Below are 24,027 nucleotides of genomic sequence, written 5' to 3'. Positions count from 1 at the left end.
ATCATGTTTACAGGGCTCCAGTAGTTAAAATACGTATTTAGTCATCAACGGGTTTTCACAGTTTATTAATATTAAATCCAATTTTGCACCCATCGACCGTGCAAGCAATAAACACATGACACATTCAAGGACACATTTCACTCCACATACTCATTGAAAAGTATTTAAATCATCAGACTAAAGCACAAGTCGAGTTGCAAGTAATTTGATGATCTTGTCAAGAGTCCAAAGTCATCAAAATTGTGACTCGAATCCAAGTCCAGTGGTCTGGGCCTCAGGTGAGCACGCACGGCAAAGCACGATGATACTCGTGGCCCGCTTTGTTTCATCTCATATGCATATATAGTGTTTTATTGAGGGATTTCACTGTTTGTCAGTTTTTACTGCTCATTCCGGTAAAAACACTTGCAAGACGTTAATATTCCATCTGTCTGTGTTGCCCGCTGCAATGCATTATTATGCCTTATGAATGCGCTCATAATGCATTATACAATAGACCTTCATAAAAGTGTTACTGCTTCACAGGGATGACTATATTTCATCTTTTGTGGTATCATGCATTGATAAATAAATGTACAGGCAAGTTTGTCTTTTCATATACACATTGTCATTTAGCTCCATAATAAAATAATTTAATAAAGAAAGTGCATGGTAACTCAGCACACTCGGACACAAGGCTTCAATCCTCAAAGGAATAAAGACTTTATTTCACAATCTGAGATGAACACCACAACTGCCGCTGAGACTATGACAGAACTGTCAGCCATATTTGCATTCCGACTGAGTCGCAAAAGGAACAAATGGAAAGTGCTGCTGTTTGCTCTGAAGCTCCAGATGGACAGGAGCGGAGCGTGTCCAGACAGCCAAACAAGACCCATTGTCCCCCAGCTCTCACAATCGGTTTCTCACCTTTATCATTACAGCAAACACACTTCTGTGTTTGACATGTTTGGCTTTGACCTTGTTGACACTGACAGTTACCTTCAGAGCCTGTAGCCTGGCCTGCTCCTCCTCCAGTGCCAGCTGCTTCTCCTTCTCATCCATGCGGGTGAAGGACATGCCGGTGGAGGACAGGGACGAGACGGCGCTGGACAGAGTAGATGCTCTGCGAGAAGAGAGACCAAGGAAATTAAGCACTGAAGCATTTTCCCTGCCATCTTTGAAATGTTTACCTAGTGTCTGCATTCAGCTCCTTGGTCTTCTTGCCCTCCAGGGAGGCCAGGTGCTGCTCCAGAGCCTCCAAAAGGCTGCTGGGGGCCTTGGGACACATGGGCAGAAACAAAGTTCACAATTAGAGGAAGTAAATTAAGTTATCAAATAAACTTTTCTGCACAATAAGCCCCTCCCACGTATAAGTGAGCAACATACAGTACATCACCCACACGTAGCTGGTCTCACAGGAGTGCTCAGGCTCTAACAGGTAGCCATGGCAACATGCAGCAAATATTCACACGGCGTGTCGAGAAGCAACACAAAGCTTTGAAACACAGAGTAAGAAGAGGAGAGGTCATGCAGTTCCTTTCAGTTTTCATACACCGTTCTTCTTATCCGAAGTGAAGAGCCATCGTCCTTCCACGATTGAGTGCCTGTGCGGTTCTCATTTGGGCTTTTGCTCAAATCTAAAGTTTACCAAGGCAGACTGTGTGAGGACTGCTGTTACACTAGCACCGTGCCAACACTGTGTAGCTGCAAATTTCATGTCCGTGTTGACATTTATTCATCTGTTTGTTTGGCGCCTCATAAAAGGAAAAAAAATCAAAGCAGACGGCTACATTCTACACACAAATCCATACTTCAGATCCACAGTATGACTTATCGCGCGGCATGCTGAGGAGAGGAAATTCCTCTACAGTGAAAATATGACAACGTCACCATCCACAAGAATGCAAAGTGTGTTCTTAACAGGGTTGTGAGCGGGTGCGCACACACACACACACACACACACACACACACATCTGGAAGTATTTTGTCTTGTGAGCACTTCGCAGCAGGCAAGAGAAGGGGGCCTCGTAGGCCGAGTCAATATTTGCTGTGACACACGCACACACACTCGCGCGCACACACACACACACAGACAGCGAAAGGTGTGTGTTGCTATTAATCATTCATGATACAAGGTTTAGGGACAAAAGCCATCATCTTATTCTGCACTGATATTTTTTCCTGCTGCACAGCATGATTACAATGTAAATCTTGGATCAGTGGCGATTAAAGCAACTGTCCCGTGCATGTGGAGCAGACGACGGTGTTCGCGACAGAAATGAGATAAACAACATGACGGGAGGGAAAGAATTCCAATGAGTCGGTGGGACCCGGAGCAAGGAGTCATGCAGATGAAGACGGCTGCCGTGGCGAGTCCTCATTTTCTATTCATGAGGTTTCATGGCCTTTTGCTTGTCGCGCCGGTCTGGCCCGCCAGAGAGCAAAAAGCAATCTGCACCGGCTCGACAGACATATTATAAGCACGACAAGAACAAGCTGTGCATGCTGTCTGTCTGTGTGTGTGTGTGAGAGCTAGATCACACACTTTGAGGAAAGATGGTCTTCATGCAGTGGTGTCAACACGGGTGGGAAGGAAAGGGGGGAAGCAACACAATATGCAACCCACCACCTACAATGTATGATCCTTTTGTTTTCTGCGACATAGGAGGAAAAAGAAAACACAATTTGTGACAGCCACGCAGTCAGTCCACACGCTGAGTTTGTCTATTCATAGTGCACTGCATTGTGACTTTTTTTTTTTTTTTTGCATGATGAGGCCCTTTCTTATTGCGGCTAGTACCACTTTCACCCATGCATCCCACAGCTGCTGATGGTGGTGCAGTGTTACAGTAGAGCTGAGCCTGCCACACCCGATCTATAAAGTGCCTTAAACAGCAAAAGTGAATCAATGGGGGAAAAAAAAGACATGGGAGGTTCCCTGACTCCCAACAACAAGATCATTGGAAATAGTCAAAAAAAAAAAAAAGAGGGACGAGTATGGACTGCCTGATACCATTTTTTCAAGTTATAGACCAATATAAAGTAATGCTTATATACAATATAATAACAATATAAAGATTGTATAGTATCTACCGATAACTATCATAGTTATAGAACTATAGGCATGCACTTTGCTTAATAAAGCCATTGACTCAAGTTATGCACTACTGCTGGTGCTTTCAATTTGAACTTTAAAACGCACATAGCTTTTTAACAGCATTTTTGATTGGTCACCAGACCCAGCAGCACCTTTTAAAGATGACTAATAAAAGTGAATGAAGTGAAACAAAAGCTTAACAAATTAGAGAGGAATTATAATTTCAGTGTACAATAAGATACCTCAAACCCGGCATTACATAGTAAAAAGTTGCCATCCTGGCCATAACTTAAATTATACAGTATGAAAAATAGTTTGTCCCTTCCTGATTTATTTTTTTGCACGTTTGTCACACTACAATGTTTCAGACCATCAAACACATTTAAATGTTAGTCAATGACAACACAACTGAATACATTGTTTTTGTACCAGCAACAACTGCAATCAAGCAATAACTTGCAATGAGTCTCTTTCAGCGCTGTGGAGGAATTTTGGCCCAGTCATCTTTGCAGAATTGTTGTCATTCAGCCACATTGGAGACTTTTCCAGCATGAAGCACCTTTTTAAGGTCATGCCACAGCATCTCAATAGGATTCAGGTCAGGACTTTTACTAGGCCACTCCAAAGTCTTCATTTGGTTTTTCTTCAGCCATTCAGAGGTGGACTTGGTGGTGTGTTTTGGATCATTGTCCTGCTGCAGAACCCATCCATTTATCACAGTAAGTCTTCCAGGTACTGAAGCAGCAAAACAGCCCCAGACCATCACACTACCATCATGGTAGTGAAGTGAGGCCTGCAGTTCTTTTGATTGTTATGGGGTCTTTTGTGAGTCGTTGCTGCGCTCTTGGGGTAATTTGGGTTGGCCGGCCACTCCTGGGAAGGTTCACCATTGTTCCATATTTTCAGCATTTGTGGATAATGGCTCTCACTGTGGTTTGCTGGAGTCCCAAAGCTTTACAAATGGTTTCATAAGTTTTGCCAGACTGATAGGTCTCAATTAATCTCAGTTATGTTTTAACAGGGGCGACAATCACTTTTTCTCACAGGCCGATGTAAGTTTGGATTTTCTTATTCCCTTAATAATAAAATGTTGCGTTCAAAAACAGCATTTTGTGTTCAGTTGTGTCGTATGAAATAGTAATATTTAAATTAGCTTGATGTGAAAAATTTAGGCTTGACAACCATGCAAAAACATAAGAAATCAGGAAGGGGACAAAGATTTTCACACTACTGCTACTTCAAATACAAACAAGAGGCAGTCTATTTGAAAATCTTGCACGTGCAATATTAAATTGAGCATTGTTTGGGCTTTTAGATTTTTAGATCAGATTGGAGAGGTTTTATGTACATTTTTGCCAATATCCAATCCAGTAAGTTTTGCCAGTATCATACTGATACCGATCTGATACTTGACCCAGATGTACCCATGAGAGTATTGGATTGGTGAGTGCTTGGTGAGTGAGGAAGGTGCAATCAGGGGTTAAATAAGGTGTGAATCCATGAATGGAAACATGAGTGTTGTGAAAGGAGGAGAGGGAGAGAAAGAGACGAGTGGAGAACCAGAGTAAGAGAAAGAGGTGAGATGCACACTGACCTGTGAGAGATCTGGGATGTCACCCTGATCTATTCCAACTTCCTGTCGTGGAAAACAAATAAGAAGGGAGGAAGGTGGGTGGGGAAAAAATGGAGAAAAAAAAGGGAGGGCAGGGTCCATGTGAGAAAACAAACATGGGATTCGTTACTTCATGCGCTAACGAAAACAAGACGAAAACACTGTGACGTGACACTGAGCGCCGAATGTGCGTGACCAATGTGGTGGGAGAGGTGATGAATGGCAGCATTGATGAATCAAATGGTAACAACAACAAAAAAACCGCCAAATCCACCTCCGAGAGGACTAACAACTCGGACATGTAACGCTTGTGTGCACACGTGGACTCTTTGGACACAGATAAAGAACATTAGGTCAAGGACTATTAAACAATCACCATCAGGGCTTCTAGTTCTGCCTCCCACCCTCCAGTGCACCGTCCAAAGTGGCTGTTACATCTAGAAAAGTAAAAACTTGAGCTCTGATTTCATGTTGGATGAATTCATGGGAAAGCAATGACAAGAGAGATTAATGTGGTGCTTCATGGAATTCATTTTTATGGCACCAAACACTGAGATCTCACCCATTCTAATAATAATCTCCTTATTAATATTCCCAACTCTCATTGTGTTATTCCCACACAAATGGATTTTCAAGGTGTTCACATCCCAAGAGGGACAATGCTACGTTGTTAAAAAAAAAACATTATTCCAGATCTGCCTTGACACATTTGCAACTTGGAACAAATTACTTGTTTATGCTTAAATGTAGACTGATTTTCTTTAATAATAATAACAATAATAATAATAATTTCAGACCCCCCCCATTATTTGTAATTATCTCTTAAAAACTGATTTGTTCAGGGAGCTCCTTGAAATTAATTAGAAGGAAACAATGGGATTTAATTAGGTTTGTTGGAGCAGGGTTTGTGTGTTGCTGATGTTGTGGCAGTTGACTTGCTGTTTCAAGTCTGTTCGAAACAAAGGAGGAGAACAAGAGGGATGATCTGTGTGTGCACTGGGAGGAGGAGAGCCGCATGGGTATCCATCTTTGTCGGGAGGAGGAAAGTAAGCCGTGTGTGTGTGTGTGTGTGTGTCTGTGTGTGTGTATACCTCGGCAACTTTGAGGAACTCTGACAGCTTGGTCATCCTGTAAAGAAACTTCTTGTAGATGTCCAAAGCATCTTTGCACTGGTTCTTCTTCATGTCAAAGTATTTCTCTGCAGCAGTCAGAGGAGGACAAGGAGGAGAAGAAGAAGAAGAAGAAGAAGAAGAAGGAGGAGGAAGAGGAAAATGCAGCCAGAAAAAGAAATGATAAGTGAATGCTTTTGGAAACCTACACTGCTGCCATGACAACCGCCGTATGAGTGCCTCTGCAGCGCCCCCCCCCACCCCTCTACCTCACTTGTATGATAGATCACAAGAGCACTTAAGTGAAGGTGAGTGTGGTACCCAAGAGGTTGATGACCCCTTCGTTGTAAGCAGCAAACAGCCTGATGGAGTCTTTGAAGAGCAGCATGAAGGCGGAGTTGATCACGCCGTTTGTAAGCTCGTTAGGGTTGGCCTGTGGAGGCGGAGGATGCGTTGAACACAGATTTCCCAATATTAGCTTGCACGCACGCACACTCAGTACCTGGAAATCCAGCAGTGCGTCAAGCTGGTTCTGAATTATAGGCAGCGTCTTGATCAGCTTCTCTGTGTTCATGGTCCGCATCACGCCGTCAGTCCTGTGCGATTGTTGCAAATGAGACAATACACAAAACACAATGAATGAACACATAATGACGAACCATTACCCACTGATGTGTGTTTGATATTGGTTTTCTGATGGTATTTTGATACAAATGAGAATGATGAATATGATCCGATTTTGGTTTCATAAAGAGCACTCAATAGCTCATATTGAAGTCGTAATTCACTTAAAGTGCTGAGGTCAATATTTAACCACAGAAAATGATTAACTGAGCTTGGCAACACGGCTTGAATAACTACACTGGAGCTTTGGTTTCTGAATGCCCGGTTTTTGCACATTGTGTCTGTTAGGCAACGTTTAGCATCACAAACTAGGCCATGTACTGTGTTATTCCACAAAATTGTAAATGGTCTTTCACTAACATTCACCTACTGATGATGCAGCATCAGTGGCAAATGGGGGTTTAGTATCTTGCCCAAGAATACTTAAACCACTCTACCACCTGAGCCATTCCACCGAACAAAGCACCCTATGCATGGTCACTGGGTGTGTTCACACCTCTATGACATCAGTATGCATCCCAACAGTGTCATGTGTTGTCCGTAAAGCGGTGTTTGCCCTAAATGTATGTGATACAGCCATTGATGATAGCAGAAGATGACCAAACGCAAACATGAAGAATCCACCGGCTGCACAGCGGCTTACTTCACCCAGGAAGAACAATGTGTGAAGAATATGAAGATGTTATACTTGCTAAAGGCAACACGACTGAAGCTGCTGAATGCAAGAAGGAAAATCGCTGACTGAATGAGTGTTCCATGTCATTAACGACACATTAACACACTGTATTACTACTACAGTACTTTATTTTATTGGTGTAGATGTAACTTTTTGTTTGAGTTGCAACCCGGGTGTCAGGTGAATGTGGAAGCAAATATGAGAATGATGCTGGTCGTGTTCAAACTTAAATGACATGTATATTGGTGTTGCTAATAAAGAAAAAAAGACCTCGCAGCACTGAAATTCAGAGGAGCTGATAAAGACCCGTCGTGACAGCAATAAGGAGCGACATAACCGATCTGGGATTCATTTCACTTTGATTAAAAGGAACACCAGGCCAGATAATGGATATGTGTAATTAAATAAAATACTGTCTGTCCTTTTTATGGGCACTGTAAGCACACAGCTCCACTTTGTGACTTTGTTAACATACACAACCCTAGAAGCTAGAAGCCATTCCCTCCACAGCTGATCTACAATTTTCCCCTTGAAAATCATGGAGAAAATCAAGAGTTTTGCAGCCCAATCCTTACGTTTAAAGCCTGTACTATCTACGCTGAATCCGTGCAGTCAATGAATGATGACGTCACTTTCAGAGACAACTATAATATCTTATTGGTCAGTGGTCTGTACTGTTTGTGACTCTTATCTTGTATCTCTAAACAGTGTGTGCATTACCATGGTGACGTATCCTGCTAAAAAGTGAACCAGCTTTATAGTACGGCATATCCAGACAAACTCGTCCAGGATAAGTAAAAATCCTGCTTTGTAATAAAGGCCGCGGCTAAGTGAAGTAACAATACCCTCTTTTCACCTCCTCCTTCCGCGCTCCTCACAGCTGCTCACTTCTAAGTCTTCAATAAAGATAAAAGTGATGCTAGATGCATTTCATTCATCACTTATATGTATTTTAAATTGTTTCTCCATGTAAAACTATAATTATTCTCGATGGAATGTATATGGATCCATCCATTTTACTAGGGTCGCGAGGATGCTGGAGCCTATCCCAGCTGTTTTTGAGAGAGAGGCGGGGCACTCACACTCACATTCATACCTACGTGTACGTACATATACTTACATGTATGTTTTTGGAATGTGGGAGGAAACCAGAGTACCCAAAGAAAAGTGACCGTCTCTCCTGACTGTGTGGCTTACATGCTAACCACTTCTTCACCGTGCAGCCCTATAGAATGTATTTTTTGTTCATATTTTTGAGTGTCTGGAACAGATTAATTGCACTTACATTATATCCTATAATAAAAAAAATGTTTGTTTTATAATTAAAATAATTGGGGAACGTACATTTGTGTTTTGGTTGGACCGTGGGAGGTGATTAATGAGGAACGGCAACGTTCCATTATACTGTGGAAATGAGGAGGGCACCACAGCCAAATTAACAAGTTTGCACGTCGCTTACCCCCTCTTCATCTTGGTGAAATCCACAGCCACCAGCCTGTAGGACATTGCCTTTTCGTTCAGGTATCGGCTGTACCTCCTAATGAAGGTTGACATGTCGTAACCTGGGAGAGAAGGATGAAAGATTAAGGAGTGTGCCGCTTGTCCAATTCTATGTGTTTTTACCTTGCAGGGCTCCTTTATCCAGAAAGTTGGTTAGGTTAAAGAGGGTGTTTCTGGAGGCCAAGTACTGGATGAAACGCTGAGTGGGGGGAAAAAAACAATTATTGAGAATACATAATAAAATAATATCATTGTTTACAAGTTGGGCCATCCGGTCTCGAGTCATCCAATAGAGACTTGTAAAACCTACACACTTTCTATTCAGTGCTCTTCCTACGTGGCGTGTGTGGGAGCCGCAGGCCTTGTATTCAAGAACACTCAAGTCCTTGGGCTAGTGTACAGAACATGAAAGGGAATATCACAAACACCTGAAAAGCACATGTGTCACACCATGATTACTTACCCTTGAGCCACAGGGGGAAAAAAAACAGGAAAACGTGAACTCATGCTGGTGTCTCAAACTGCATGTGATTCGTGTCTTTAATTGCGTGTTCGTCTTTGACTGAGAACCAAATTAGAGAAGAGGCTTATTATTTGCAATAATGTGTATCTGTTTTAACAAATCACCAGTGGATCCCCTAAAGCACATCCAGCAATTTATGTTCTATTACTTTAACTTAACATTAATTGTTCATTCTCTACTGTTGTTGGCATGACGGCCAACTTCCTCCTTGTTTTCTTCCTCCCCGAGCGAACCTCACCTTGCATTTGTCATTCAGTCGTCAAATAGCTTGTGTGAGGAGCGATCGCATTATTCCCATGCATGAATGTACTGTGCAGAATGGGCTCTGCTTTGACTTGGGAGATTATTTACCATCAGTCGTTCTGTTGATTCCTATCAAAGTCCCCTATCATCTGCCTTCCCAGGACCTCCCAGGAAGACCAGCAAAAGACCACTGAAATTGTCCCAGTTTTCTCACTTCGAAGCATGCAGCCCTAACCCAAACGACTTCAAACATGCACCAGCGGATATGAAACACTTGGTTTCAACTTTAAAATAATCCACCTGAACTTTTCAACTCCTCCTCCACTCTTATCACGTCTACATTCCCTGAATAAGCGTGCACAATGCAGCAAAGCCTTGGCAATCCTCAGTGGGCCTGCCAGCGCCACGCTGAGCATCTCCGTCTAGCCCACTTAAAATATTCGGGAGACTTGCCACTATGCCAATTCCTCATTTGGCGCCAAACCAGGACTGCGTGGAGCACCAACAAGTGTGTGCATCTGAGTTTGTGAGCACAAACTGCCTCGTGGGCATATGTGTTGGATTCAAGTTGCACTGAGGACTTGGAACTGTTTACAAAAGGGAATTAATTTGAGTTTCTGAGTCCTGTCTTTTGGATGACTGGAAAACCAAGGCTTTGCGGGTAAATACAGCCCCCATCTGAGGATAGTACCGGTAATTGTTTTCAAAATGGTTAATCATTAATCTTACTTCAGCATACTACAACTATTTAAGCTGCAAAAGGCCTGAATGGTTGAAAGTTTTATTAACAACCCACTAAATCCATTTGAAGGCAACTTTGCAGTACCAAAATCTACTTTCAGATAAGATGCTAGGGCCACAAATATACTCAAAATTGTAAGACCGGTTAAAAGAATTTACATTTTATACAGTTAGATCTTGAGGTTCTGAGAAGAATTCAAAAAGCAAAAATTAGAAAGCAATTTGGTGCAAGCGCTAAAGTGATATAGGCTGTTTAGCAACTGATCAAAAGGTTACGATCGTAGCTAATATAAACCCAATAATATAAATAAAATGTTCACAATAGGACCCATGTCCACTCATGTCCCTTGCCATGCATCCCCAAATGTTCTCAACTGGATTTAGGTCAGGGGAACACGCATAATTCAGCATATCCGTGTTTCATATGTAGCCTACCAGTTTACACATTTTAAAAGCGTTTCTAAAGTACTTTGATAGTACAATGTGAGCTTGTGCATAGCTTGTTGCTGGACAATGACTAATATAACAGATTGATGAGAAAATAGATAGTAATACATATAAATATAATAATAAAATAATATAGTTGTAATAGCACTATACAGAAATGAATCATACATGTTGCATGATAATATTTATACATATAGATAAATGACATGACATAACACATCTGTTCCCAATCAACCAACAAATACCATGAACTAGCACAGCAGATATGTAATAGGCAAATCATTTTTGCTTTTGTTGACGAAAATAAGCTGTTACATTTTTCCCCACTTTGAATCCTGTGGTTTAAACAATGTGGCTAATCTATGGCTAAAGGAACTACAGTTCCAATAATGCTAAGAGTGCAGAATCAGGAAGGACTAGCGAAGAGGATGCAACAATCATATTTTGGGAGTCTAATGATTGATTTGCTCTGAAATATCTTATGTGTAGAATGACTCCAGCTTCTGCTTGGACTGTTCTGTCTTAAGACTGTCATATCTTACTCACTGGTGTTGAGGAGTGACACTGGGAACACAGAGTGTGTACATTATTGCAAGGTTTAGAGTGTGTCTTTCTGAGTAAATAGCCTATGTACATATCCTGTGTAAATATCAGAGGATAACTACAGCTTTATTACTGTATTTTATCTCAATGTGTTCTGTCTACTGTGAGTGACTTGGGAGTTAAATTGGGTTCAAGTAGATTCGATCAGTGGTTCCCAAAGTGAGGTACGCATACCCCCAGGGTACGTCAATTGCTATAGGGGGTATGTGAATAAAAATTCAAAACAATTAGCGTCTAACACTCAAACTTTTAAGTGCGCCTGAATGCCTCAAAGTGCGAGGAGACCACAGCAGGAAGTAGACAGCACGGCAAGTTGTTCTTTGCTCTGTGTGCATCATATCAACAACTAAGTAAGTCAAAATGATTACTTTGTACATTAAAAGTGTTTCATCCTGAAAATTGTTGGTTGTATGTAGTTTTATGTTTCGGATACTATTAAGAAGGTGGTTGTGATTCTTTTAAAGTTGGGACTTCATAGAAAGAAAATGGACACTTCATACTCAACAAGCAGGAATAATACCTAGCAAACAGCTGTGAGGGCTGCACTGGTAAATCCCAGCAAACACATAAGTATGTGATATTAATAAATCCATTGTTGTTGCTCATACAACAATAAGACACAATGTTGCACAATGTTCTACTTGCAACACACATCAATGTTAAACAAACCTCTGGACAGATACTGCTTTATCATGGTTGTTAAACGTTACCCTTCTATTGGCTATGAAGTGAATATGCCGAACTAAACCATAGCCATCCTGAGTGAACAAAAAAGTGAGGCCTATTCAAATTAAATGGATTCAAAGCGAAGGATGCCAACATCAGCGTGGAATAAAAGATATGTAGGATGATAACGTATCTATTTATCAGTGCTGATGTCAAACTATCCTAATGTCACCATGCAAAATTCACATTTTCACCCGGAATTACGATAACATGAACCAATGAATTATCTTCAATATTTGAAGTTAATGGGCTACATCTGCCATCTCTGTGTGGAGTTTGCATGTTCTCCGCGTGCACGCGTGGGTTTTCTCCGACCAGTCCAGGGTGCACCCTGCCTCTCGCTCGAAGACAGCTGGGATAGGCTCCAGCACCCCCGCAATCCTCGTGAGGAAAATTGGTAGAAAATGAATGAATTTCAAGTTAATTAACATAATAAGGTTTATGTTTTTTAAGTGTGCAGGAGTAGTGGGTACATGGCTTCAGGTCAAATGTCTGAAGGGATACATGACTTATACTGACTTACATCAAAACTCCACTTTAGTCTAAGAATGGATGTGTGTAACCTGAGGACCACCTGCATTATCATGTATTTATGAAGTATTACCTATTTTCGGAGGGAAAAGTGTGTATATAATGCAACCAAAAATACGCGGGCATCCACTGCATTGCCTACCCCATTAGAGATATCTCTAGAAGCAAGGCTTCAAAAGAAATAATAATTTTAGGATTTAGAAGTGGGGCGGCACGGCGGCACGGCGGTCTGGTGGTTAGTGCGCAGACCTCACAGCTAGGAGACCAGGGTTCGGTCCCCGCCCTCGGCCATCTCTGTGTGGAGTTTGCATGTTCTCCCCGTGCATGCGTGGGTCTTCTCCGGGTACTCCGGTTTCCTCCCACATTCCAAAAACATGCTAGGTTAATTGGCGACTCCAAATTGTCCATAGGTATGAATGCGAGTGTGAATGGTTGTTTGTCTATATGTGCCCTGTGATTGGCTGGCGACCAGTCCAGGGTGTACCCCGCCTCTCGCCCGAAGACAGCTGGGATAGGCTCCAGCACCCCCCGCGACCCTCGTGAGGAAAAAGCGGTAGAAAATGAATGAATGAATGAATGATTTAGAAGTGGAAATAACAAAATCAGTCTTTGACAAAACACATCAGAGATGGGCGGGGGAAGTTGGCGTCTATAAAGACAAATACACGTAAAACTTTTTCTTTGCGTCTACTGCCTCATCAAAAGTCCATCTGATGAGAGCCTGCATTCCACCCCCTGCCGAACACAGATACAGTTGAGAGAGAAGCCGAAACATCCGAGCAGAGTCAAAACCCCGCTGGGCTCACAGATGATACACTGCACTCTTCTAAGACAAATACGTATACGGTTCAGGAAAGAGAGACTTTTAGAAAAGGTGTGAGACAAGAGGGAATGAAGAGATAGGAGTACACAGCAACAGACTTCATGTTAGTGTATACTGGAGAGCAAACTCATGTATTATTGATACATTTGGATCCAGACCATCCTCGACAGTGAAAAAACCAAGGACACTAGAATTGAATAGGACTGTCATCTTGGTATAGTATATCCTGTGTGGGTTTAGCCACTATGGTCGTGAGCAGAATCCAGAAACATTGCATTGTAAACATGTCCATGACATAGTGTTCTGCCATTCACTTATCAAGTTCATGAAAAACAAAGACAAGTATGTGTCATAATGTTGTAGCTTTATAACACACACTATAGCTATAGCTTTTGTTTCTCTGGGTGATTAGCTGAATTCATAACAAGTCAGTGACGATGATGACTAAGGCTAGGGTTGATCACGTATACATACACACACATATATATATATTTACACACACACACACAATATCTAACACAGTGGCACATCCGGTTGCCACCTTGGCGTGGCCGGGTGACCGTGTCATACCTGCTCCTTCACTGCAACAGCTGCTCATCACCGTTGTTGGCATGTTAAAACTAGCTTCCTACAGCAACTATGTCTATCGTGACCGGGAGAACCAGAGTGTACAGCCCGCCACGGCCAGGCCAGGCACATTAATGTCAGATGTCCACAGAGTACGTCTCCAGCTGCGGGAGGAGCCACTGCCGTGACAGGCCAATGTACACAAAGTACTTTCAAACTTGTGGCACATGCACTCCTCCCTTGGCTTGCCCGTGCCACCTGGCTGCATGCAAGGCTTTCCTGCCTGCAAGCAAAACATAATTTGCATCTCAATTTTCTTCTTACGGCTTTGCGTGAAGTCTGCAGGTTTGAAAATACATGCACACCATGTCGCTTACAATTTTCCCCATCGGGATGTAACTCCTTCAAATGCAAACCAAAACATGAACTTACGATCTCGGTCAAATATAATAAATATTGAAGACATTCATATTGATAATGCTGTGCAAAATGTAGCATGAATTGTTTCTTGAACTTATTTGATATCACTAACAACATGTCTTATATTTAATATTTATTTGGACTATTGTGTACTATACACGGTTCCATTCATTTGTGGTTGAGTTGACAGGCTAACGTAATTCTAGTGTCCTTGGTGAAAACTATACAAAAAAACAAGTGGGGGAGCAAAGGTGAACACATTGCTCAACTGCATGCTATGGAGCTAACTAGTTAGCCTCTAATTTATTTACCGTGTTCTAAACTTGAGAAAAGGTTCAAAAAGAGTGGGGAAAAGGACAATGAAGCAAAAACCTTACCACTTCCACACGTAATGGGAGGCTAGCTTATTTTCACTACATTGGACATGCCATGGCTAACTCCATGCAGTGTGGAGGTAATGTAATGTAATGTCAATATAACCTTGACACCCGCCTACCAGAATACTGCATAAACTTGTCTTGCAATATTTTGTCACTAATAATAACACATAGGCAACCACAACACGGTGTTCATTCATTCATTTATGTTAGAATGAGGGAGAAATGTTTGAACTGCAATGTTGTGAGGGACGACTGCATTCCATTTGTTTGGGTTGAAATATGCTACAAAAATTGTTCCGAAAGGGAGTAGCAGCTCTTGGCCATTTTTATGTTGTAAAAGTAGCTCTCAGAAGAAAAAAGGTTCAACGTCTGATCTCCAAACATGAACATCATCACACGTCTGCTAAAGCAATGACTCACACTAGATGAATGAGTCGTGACCAGGGTGGATTGAATGAACGTCGCTCTTACGTTGTGGAGTGATGCCTCACAGCAAAATGTGTGTGTGTGTTTGCCTGCAAGGCGACTAGGCTCATCTAATAGTGAGTGGGCACCTGTTCCCATGGGACACCAGTAGTTCAGTGCGTCTGGCAACACATGTGCAACAATGCAACTGCAATCTCAACAAAGACAAGTCGTGCGTTAAAAATAAATTTGTACTGCAGCAAAGCAGCTCATCGTAATCCTTTAGTTTGAATTATATTGAGGGGTTGCAGAGCTAATTACTAATATGAAAACTTGGCAGTAAACAAATGAAACGAAGAAAAAAAATTTAACAGTAAAAAGGTTGTTGTAATAGATGACCACATGCATACCGGGAAGAGAAACACCATCATTTCATGGAACATTACACTCTCTGAGAGTCCTGCCACAAACACTACACAGCGGGATGATGCGTTGGAAAATGTATTAAGTGACCAATGCCTCACTATAAACATGATTTAAAATTGCAACTGTTCACTTTGGCAACGTGATCTGGTTGGATGTGGCCATTATTGCCTCTTATTATCTTCTTATTTGGAGGACAGAGGTGTGTGTGTGTGTGTGTGTGTGATGAGTGCATGTCTTCACTGTGACTCAGTGCTCTGCCTTTCAGATGGTATCTTTTGGCGAGATAAGCATGAGTTGATCTGGAACACGCCGGCTGCTTTGACCTCGCTGCTAATCGATATGCTCAGCCCAGTAGAGTGACCTTAAACATACATTACACAAATACTATCCTCCCAGTGCAGAGATTTTCAATTATAAATTCAGTTTGGCCTTTCAAAACCAGAATGGGCTGGGCCAGACATTTACAGCAGTCAGTAATCGGGAGGTAATAACAAATAGTACATGAAAACAATGTAATGTGATGAAACTGAATGTTGATTCATTGTTTCACCTTTTACATTTCGCCACATCTGACATGTCTGGTAGTAGCATGAAGTATACCTTTGGAAATAACCGGATAAACATTTCAGTCTGATCTGACCCAGGCACATCTGGTCTTGAATCAAAAAAGTGCATTTAGCTGAATAAAATAAGGATATGTCCTAAAGGACTCTTGCTCATCTTCTCATTCAATCAATGCACCTCATCGTGGCTTTTGGTTGTGTCTGGCTTCTGCATTCTGATTCAAGCTGCAGCAAAATGCCACAAGTCAGACTAAAGTTTTTGGTGTCCTTGAAGACAAACTTCCTCAAAAGAGCTTCATTTTAAGATGATGTTCTACAGTACCTCCTGTGGTGGAAAAAACATTTGTACTGTGACGTTCTTTGAAATATCAGCACACACAAAAAAAAGTGAGGACTATTAATAATAAACGGCAATTCAGTGTGGAAAATATCTCAGTCTAAAAGGTCACGGCTGCAGAGGCTAGATTTGTTTTCCTCACAGAGTTGACAAAAACACTGACTCATGGTTACAAAACCAAAATTAGGGGCATAGTGCATCCGAAACTAGAACTTTATTCACTTTTAATACACAAGCAAATAACATGTTTTAATATTGCTTTCCTGACAAGCCACTCAGGATGGTTCAATTATCCACATCCAGCGTTCCTTCCATCTTGTTGGAGAAAAACATTCCAGCTCCATATATGACTGTAGGCTTGGTATTAATGAGATGTTACTGTCTGCCTGGTTTCCTCCTTGAACACGGATGGGAATTGCGGCCAACTAATGCAATCTTTAGTTTTATTAGAAGAAAGGAATTCCCTTCCTAGTGGGTTTTGTCTGATCTAAGCGTCATTGTGCCTTTTAGCAAACTCCCAGTGGGCCGTCACGTGCCTTTGGGTGGGGAACGGCTTCTAGTTACCCTCCGCATTAGATATGATTGGTGGAGTGCGAGACGTATGGGTTGCTTATGCTGATGTTTCATTCCCAGAAATTCATTCTAACCGACCCTTCATCCCCACTGTCAAGCCTTAGTTCCATCTTGGGGATGTTGTCTAATGCTGCCATAATACACACAGGACACACAGTGTCCTCAGGTACTGGTTATTTCAAGGCCAGCCTCAACCATTGAGTGATAGGGATTGTGGGTAGAGAGCGAGGAGAGCAGGAGATGGAGCAAAGGGGGTGGAAAGTAGCTCTCATATTCATTGTGTGAGGCTTACTACTGGACTATCACACACACAAAAACGCTGGCTTATCACGGCTTCTCATTAAACACTACACAAACCGCTTTGATGGTAGCTTTTGATGGTCATTTAGCATACTCTTGGTTTTCATGATTGCCAATCTGGAGCTGGTCGGCATGTGGATCAAAGATGGGATGTAGAGTTCATTGACCCCAATTCCGTGGGTCTGTGGTTTCTAACTTTACAGGCAAATTTCTTTCAGCTGTGACAAAAATGGATGTGTTGGCATTGGGGAAGCAGGGACACCTGGCTGCTCAGCTGCAGTCAGCACTACTGTCCCGACAGGCCTGATGAATGCAGGCTGATCAGTACACACACTACTACAGTAGAGGGTCCCCACTCCACAAAAAGCGGTTGTATAATGTGCTGTAAGGCTGCTCATGGTTTTTTTTTTTGCAGTGGCTGCATATTACGCTGACATGGTCCAGATGAACTAAGTAGCAGCATCGTGTTGAATTTAGAGTGTCTACAGAGCAGCAGTCCTCAAAGCATGACCTCAGCACACACCTAATTTGTGTTGGCGAAACAGAAATAGCCCGATGGTTTAAACACCCTAGGTGACGAATCAACACTCAAAATAAGCTACATTTGACGGTGACAAGTCAGATAACCGAGCCCAGACATCTTGGGAAAACATCTAAAGAAATCCCTGCAGCGCAGCAGTGACCCACTTACGGTTTAGTTTTGCAAAAATGTTGCGTGAATTTGCACAGCTTGGGCAAACATTTAACACGGCCATGTGATGAACTGGTGTCTCTGAACGGTATTTATAGTCTTGGCTTCAGTGGGGGCTTAATTATTGAGTGTAGAATTTGGTTAGACCATCAAAATTCCATTGAACTATCAGAGGAACTGCTGTTGAGAGGTACCAGTTTGCCTGTCGTTCTAAAAACAGAAGAAAATCTCACAGCAAACACTTCCTCTTTTTCAGAGAAAATTTGACAAAACTCAGAAGCGACAAAAGGGAAGCATTGCTTCACGTCAACAAACTTTGCTGCTTGAACAGAAATTGAAATGTGTGCCTCTATTTTTGTGTGTGGGAAAACAAATGAGTGTTCACATTTACAGTCATGGCCAAACATTTTGGGAGTGACTTAGAGAAACTGTATGCAGCAAGTTCCTCCAGCTGCCAACATGGTGCCAACATTTCAACATCCTGCCATTTCCATGTGCCAACATCACACACGGATGGCACTCATCTAATCAGCTAATGATAGCAATGTGGCAAAGTTTAGTTCCTCACGCTAGCTATCATTGGATGTATTGTCTATCATGACAACATGACTGTAAATTGTCGGTCAACTTGGTGTGTGTACATGCCAAAGACATATATAAAGGCCTATCACGATGATGTAAATATGGACTTATCGAACAATTTTAAAAAAACCCCGGCCGGTAATTAGGGGCTCTCAATGAATTGACATCTCCCCATGTGATGTGACGTCAGTCATGTTATGTGATTGTATGTGTAGCTTAGTACAAGTGTGTACAGGACGTAGTATGCCAGGGTATGTATTCATATTCATATTTTCATTCATATTTGTGTACCGCAGTCACCGTGTAAACACACCTGTGTTCCAAGTGAAAAAGTTGTACAGCCAGATAAGAGCAAAGTCAAATGTAAAATATGAATCCCTGGACTAACACAATCAGTGAAATTATAAACTGGTTATAGATGGGTAGATTTGTCAGTACCACTGGTCACTTATCATAAATGCTGTGTGTGACCCCGAGTGATTCTTCCTGAGGTGTGAAATGTCTTGAGGGAAGACGCCTGACTTTCCCCTTGCATAACCAGTGTTTAACAGTCACTGCAAATTGCATATTTACAATTCAAAAGGCAAAACTTGGAAATAATTCAAACCAAGGGCAAGCTTCTTTACTCTATGAAGCATGGTGCAGTTTGATGTCTACTACTCTAAATATCAATACGGGAAAAAAAAACATAGTCCAGTCTCATCGGCTGATGCTGATGATATTTGACGACATCCCTAATCATTATGATTGTGTAATGAATTCTCAGCATTTTACTGCAGCTTTTGGCAACAGAAATATGGACATCAGCGTTTCCACTACATAATAAAAGCTGGCACACCTTAAAAATGAGGGTTTTTGTAATATATTGCATGAATGGCTGTATATGCTGTATAGATACATATATTGATTATTATTTACAAGCATATTGACCAACACAATTTGAAAATATTTAAAATACAATAAAAACTCCACAGCGGTCGATTGGTTAGCGCGCAGACCTCAACAGCTAGGAGACCAGAGTTCAATCCCACCCTCGGCCCTCTCTGTGTGGAGTTTGCATGTTCTCCCCCGTGCATGCATGGATTTTCTCCGGGGACTCCGGTTTCCTCCCACATTCCAAAAACATGCTAGGTTAATTGGCAACTCCAAATTGTCCATCGGTATGAATGTGAGTGTGAATGGTTGTTTGTCTATATGTGCCCTGTGATTAGCTGGCGACCAGTCCAGGGTGTACCCCGCCTCTCGCCCAAAGACAGCTGGGATAGGTTCCAGCACCCCCGATACCTCAATCATCACCACAACTTACTTTCATTATTGCATTCATTATAATACTTGTCTTGGAAACAATAGATGTGTTAACATCAGATATTGTTAACAGAAACACGTAGTGTGTACAGCTTTAGACAGTGATGCTACCACAGAGGTAGCTCACCAGCTGAAGTTGAGTAGTACACCAAAAAATATTTGCTTCACCTTTTAGTATTTTTAGCAGGGATGTTCCAATCAGGATTTTATGCTGCCGATACTGATCCCGATAATCCATGAGTGAAATCAGCCAATACCGATCACATACATGCAGTGTAAATGTTTAAATGTACTACTGGCTTTTTTCTTGTGAGAGATACTTTTACAAAATGAAAATGGCTAAGTGCTACTCATTTTGGTAACATTTATTTTCATAGCTTATTTCAAGCCAAACAAAGCCAATATGCTTGTTTTACCAGAACATCAAGAACACTCTGGCATCCTCATCCCCATATTCTGCCCACACTTGCACGTACAGCAGGTTGGGGCCGCTGCCTGACAGAGGATCACTTCGGGACGGGGCGGACCTGATCGGCATCTGCCATCTGCGCTTTAAAGCAAGTATTGGCCGATAACATTCATTCATTCATTTTCTACCGCTTTTTCCTCACGAGGGTCGCGGGGATGCTGGAGCCTATCCCAGCTGTCTTCGGGCGAGAGGCGGGGTAGGCCAATAACAATACAGCTAAAAAATTTGCAGACGCAGCAAAGACACGACACAGTGGCAACAGTCTGCCCTGTCATGCAGGCCACTACCACAGCTTCAAAAAATCCGAAGAGAACAGAGAGCAAAGGTTTAACACGATTGGCTCCAAAATATTAGTTTAACTGTGGTTAGGTGTTATGATGATGTTAAAGGGGGACTGCGCTTTTTGGGGATCATTCACAATCCTTATGTGAAACATGAACACACATTTTGTTCCCTTTCACCCTAATACTTACCAAGTGGTGATTGTAATGTGGATAACAACATGAATTAATGATAAGATGTGCAAGTATGTTTGTATTTATGAGTGTGTGGGTGAGAAGGATTTGAGTAATAAAGCAACACATTGATATAGCCACCACAGAAGGGCCCTGGAGCCTCTTTACATGCGTATGTGTGTGTGTGTGTGTGTGTGTGTGTGTGTGTGAATGTCCCACCTCGTTGCCATACATCATGATGTGGTGTGTGGTGATAAGGGCTTTAAAGACCACCACCCAGCTGGAGTTGGCCGTACGTTCAAAGAGCGTGTCGGCCAGCTGGGGAATGTTCACGTTCATCTCATTGGTGCAGTGGATCAAATCTGCAACACAACAAAGAGGTGATGAGGAAAAAAGGTTCAACAGCATTAGCAAAACTGCTTTTGATATACAGAGAGGTTTCACACGAGAGGTGCTTTGAGGACATACAAAACATGGCATGTCAGCAGAATTAATGAATAGAGCGTGGACAGGTACCAATTTCCTCCTTTTCCTCTGACTTTCCCAGCATCCTGTCTGCTCTGCGGAAATATATCGGCACAGCCTCAACACTCCCTCATTTATTGCACATGGAGGACAAACCAGTGTTGCTGTGAGGGAGCAACAGAAACAGACACTATTCATTTCTTTGCTGATGTGCTTCTTGGCGTCTGGTCACAAAGCAAGTGGAAAAGTGTCAACCTGCATTACCTTTTATGACCAGCAGGTGCTGGGGCAGCACATGCAAGTGCATTAAAAATCTAAATAAAATGGGTCTGCTTTATTCTATTCCTCTGCCTTCCATGTTCCTCAGGCACCTCCCCTCCTCGTCCTTTTGTTCTTCACCACAGGACATGATGAGCTGCCGGCTGTCGCACCTGGTAACTACGGAAACAGCTTCTCATTAGGCAACCGGAGGACGGCGGCGGGGAGAGTCCCGTCGGGACACTTCATCATCATAATCGCGCATGTGCGTGAGCGTGTGCTCATTCAGCAAAGACCGTCCTCCCAATAGCCTTCACTCACTTAACACATAATCACTCCGACTGCATCGTATAACATGAGAATCTCTCCCACCCGCCTTGGTGGGCTGTTTAGCCGATACAAATGATACTGGAATAGCACAAAGGCACACTGCAGCACAGACTCATTTATGTGTTTCAAAGACCTGAATTACACAAGCATGAATTGCAGTGACTTTGTGGGTTTAAATGCCACAATTCAGAAAGTACAGTGATTCAAGCTTTTCACATTCATAGTGGCGCATAGCTGCTCATGCTTTGCATGCTATTATTAAAAGTGACCATTAACCCTGCATGATGAACCGTGTTGTGTTTTGTTTGGCCTCCCGCTGGTGCCAAATGCCTTCATGCTTCAGTTTGCTGGTGATCGTGCACAAATAATGGCTTGATATTGGACACAGATCTTGATGCAAACGTGTGCGCAACAGCGACTGGGGGCTTTCTTAATGAATTATTGGTTGCAGTCCTCTTCTGCATTCAATCAGCCTCTCTCTTCCATTTTAACCCCTGCAGCCGTTCCCTTGCTTTTGCTCCTCCGTCTGTCGTCTTTTTTTACTGAGCTCATGTGTTTTCATTAAGTCTGAAGCGGTGTGAGAACCGAGAGCTGGTCTGATTAGGTCTGCAGGGATGCCCGTGCACAAGTGTGATCATGTAAAGAGGGACCATGTGCCGACTTAATCAGGCCGAGTGGAAAGCATTTGATGCCACTGATCGCACCGGAGGAATAGAGAGGGAAATGGGCAAGCAAGTGTGTGGTAAACAAAGAAGAACATTATGGACATAATGGTGGAAAACAGAGAAATAGGTCAAAAAAATAAAATAAATAAGCTTCATTTTCTCTCCTGACCCCCACTTCTCATTTGACATGGTGCACAGCACAAACAGCTCTGAGGTTGGACAATTATTCTGATCACGAGTGGAAAAATACATGAGACTGACACGCGCACATCCACATAAACTGACTGCGTACATGTGATCTCATTCTTGACAGTCACCTACTGTGGTGCTCCCTGAACTGAGGACCATTGTTATCGCTCATCTTTGGCCTCAGTGGCCTTTGATTGAGCCACAATAGACCGGAGACTTCCTGGCACCAAGGGACCACGAGTGTGTGTGTGTGTTAGATGGTCAGACTTGCTTTGAACATTCACAAACTGTTTGAGAGTTAAAGGGGACCTATTATGCTCATTTGTCGGCCCTTTGTATAGAGTTGTGGACTCTTAAAGAGCAGCTACATATGATAACCAGCACTTCAAGCTATCTAGATCTTCCAGAATCTGCACCAATTCAGCTGTATTTCTTTGGATTTTGTGCTTCCTGTGCAAATGGTCTGATTTAATGTATTCCATGCACATGTGGTGAAGACGCGTTGAACACGAGAATACAACATTCTAACTACATTTATAGGTCAGAAAAGTGGAAAAGACATGATAGGTCTCCTTTGAAAGCAAGCAGGCCATCAGGAGGATGAAGCAGTGGAAGAAGAAGAGACCACCAGCTGCCCTCTTCCATCATTTTTATATTCACTTGCTTGCAGACATGCAAAAACAAGCACAAAATTATGTTGTGTTTTTATGCAGCACACACACAACTTATCCTGCCACTCACACACATCGGAATGCATAGTGACTATGTGAAAGACATCCAACACACACAAGGAGTTGTTTATCTTTGAACCCAGTCACTCTCCAGGGCTCTGTGCAGCAAATCATGGTCTGCTTGTTTGTATAGTTTTGTTTTAACTGATCTAGAATAAAAGTTCCAAGAGACAGTCTTCATCAAAAGGCTGTCCAAAAGTCTTCCAGGTCATGTTGGTCATCCAGGTCGCTGGGATGATAACGCCACTTGAAAAAAATGCTCAGCAACAGCAGATACAGCAGTGGCGCCCATCTGCTAAAAATTAACACCTGGCACTGTGCGCACCTTGTCTGGCACCTCATAGCCATCTCTTGTGCAGATGAGTGAAGGATGGGTTTTCCCCATTCGGGAGGAAAAAAGTGCAAAGAACGGAAAGGGACCTCTTTGAATCTTAAAAAGCACCACTGCAGTTTCATACTGCAGACAGCTTCTAAAACTGTGGGAGCCAGATTTTCTGTTGCACCCAATTGGTACCATCATCACTCTTAGAAAAAACACATTTTTCCTTTCAGTGGAAAAGAGACTGTATCATGGGAGACAGGTAGAAGGGAAGAGGTGGGGTGAGGTCTATTGAATTGACAGGATGGCAGAGAGGAAAGGGTGCCACCAGAAGTTTGACTATTAATAGACTAGTTTGGG

At 42.4% G+C, this 24,027-nt stretch overlaps 1 protein-coding gene across 5 annotated transcripts in view; it reads right to left on the bottom strand.

Moving 5' to 3' along the window:
* si:ch211-200p22.4 (phosphatidylinositol-binding clathrin assembly protein) overlaps positions 1-24,027 on the bottom strand; it is a 45,049-nt gene that overhangs the window by 14,533 nt on the left and 6,489 nt on the right. For 4 of the 5 annotated variants that reach the window (XM_058068952.1, XM_058068956.1, XM_058068953.1 and 1 more), the window contains 9 exons: positions 20,930-21,072; positions 8,724-8,799; positions 8,560-8,662; positions 6,303-6,396; positions 6,122-6,233; positions 5,783-5,889; positions 4,674-4,715; positions 1,173-1,258; positions 982-1,105 (listed from right to left, as the gene is read on the bottom strand). In XM_058068952.1, the coding sequence (XP_057924935.1) occupies positions 982-1,105; positions 1,173-1,258; positions 4,674-4,715; positions 5,783-5,889; positions 6,122-6,233; positions 6,303-6,396; positions 8,560-8,662; positions 8,724-8,799; positions 20,930-21,072 (887 nt within the window). The remainder of the gene's footprint in view (positions 1-981; positions 1,106-1,172; positions 1,259-4,673; positions 4,716-5,782; positions 5,890-6,121; positions 6,234-6,302; positions 6,397-8,559; positions 8,663-8,723; positions 8,800-20,929; positions 21,073-24,027) is intronic. The other variant, XM_058068955.1, reaches the window with a different exon arrangement.

The sequence above is a fragment of the Doryrhamphus excisus genome, chromosome 3, assembly GCF_030265055.1.
Source record: "Doryrhamphus excisus isolate RoL2022-K1 chromosome 3, RoL_Dexc_1.0, whole genome shotgun sequence".
Lineage (NCBI taxonomy): Eukaryota > Metazoa > Chordata > Actinopteri > Syngnathiformes > Syngnathidae > Doryrhamphus > Doryrhamphus excisus.
The sequence above is the reverse complement of the archived record's forward strand: the minus strand, read 5'-3'. Positions and strand labels throughout refer to the sequence as shown.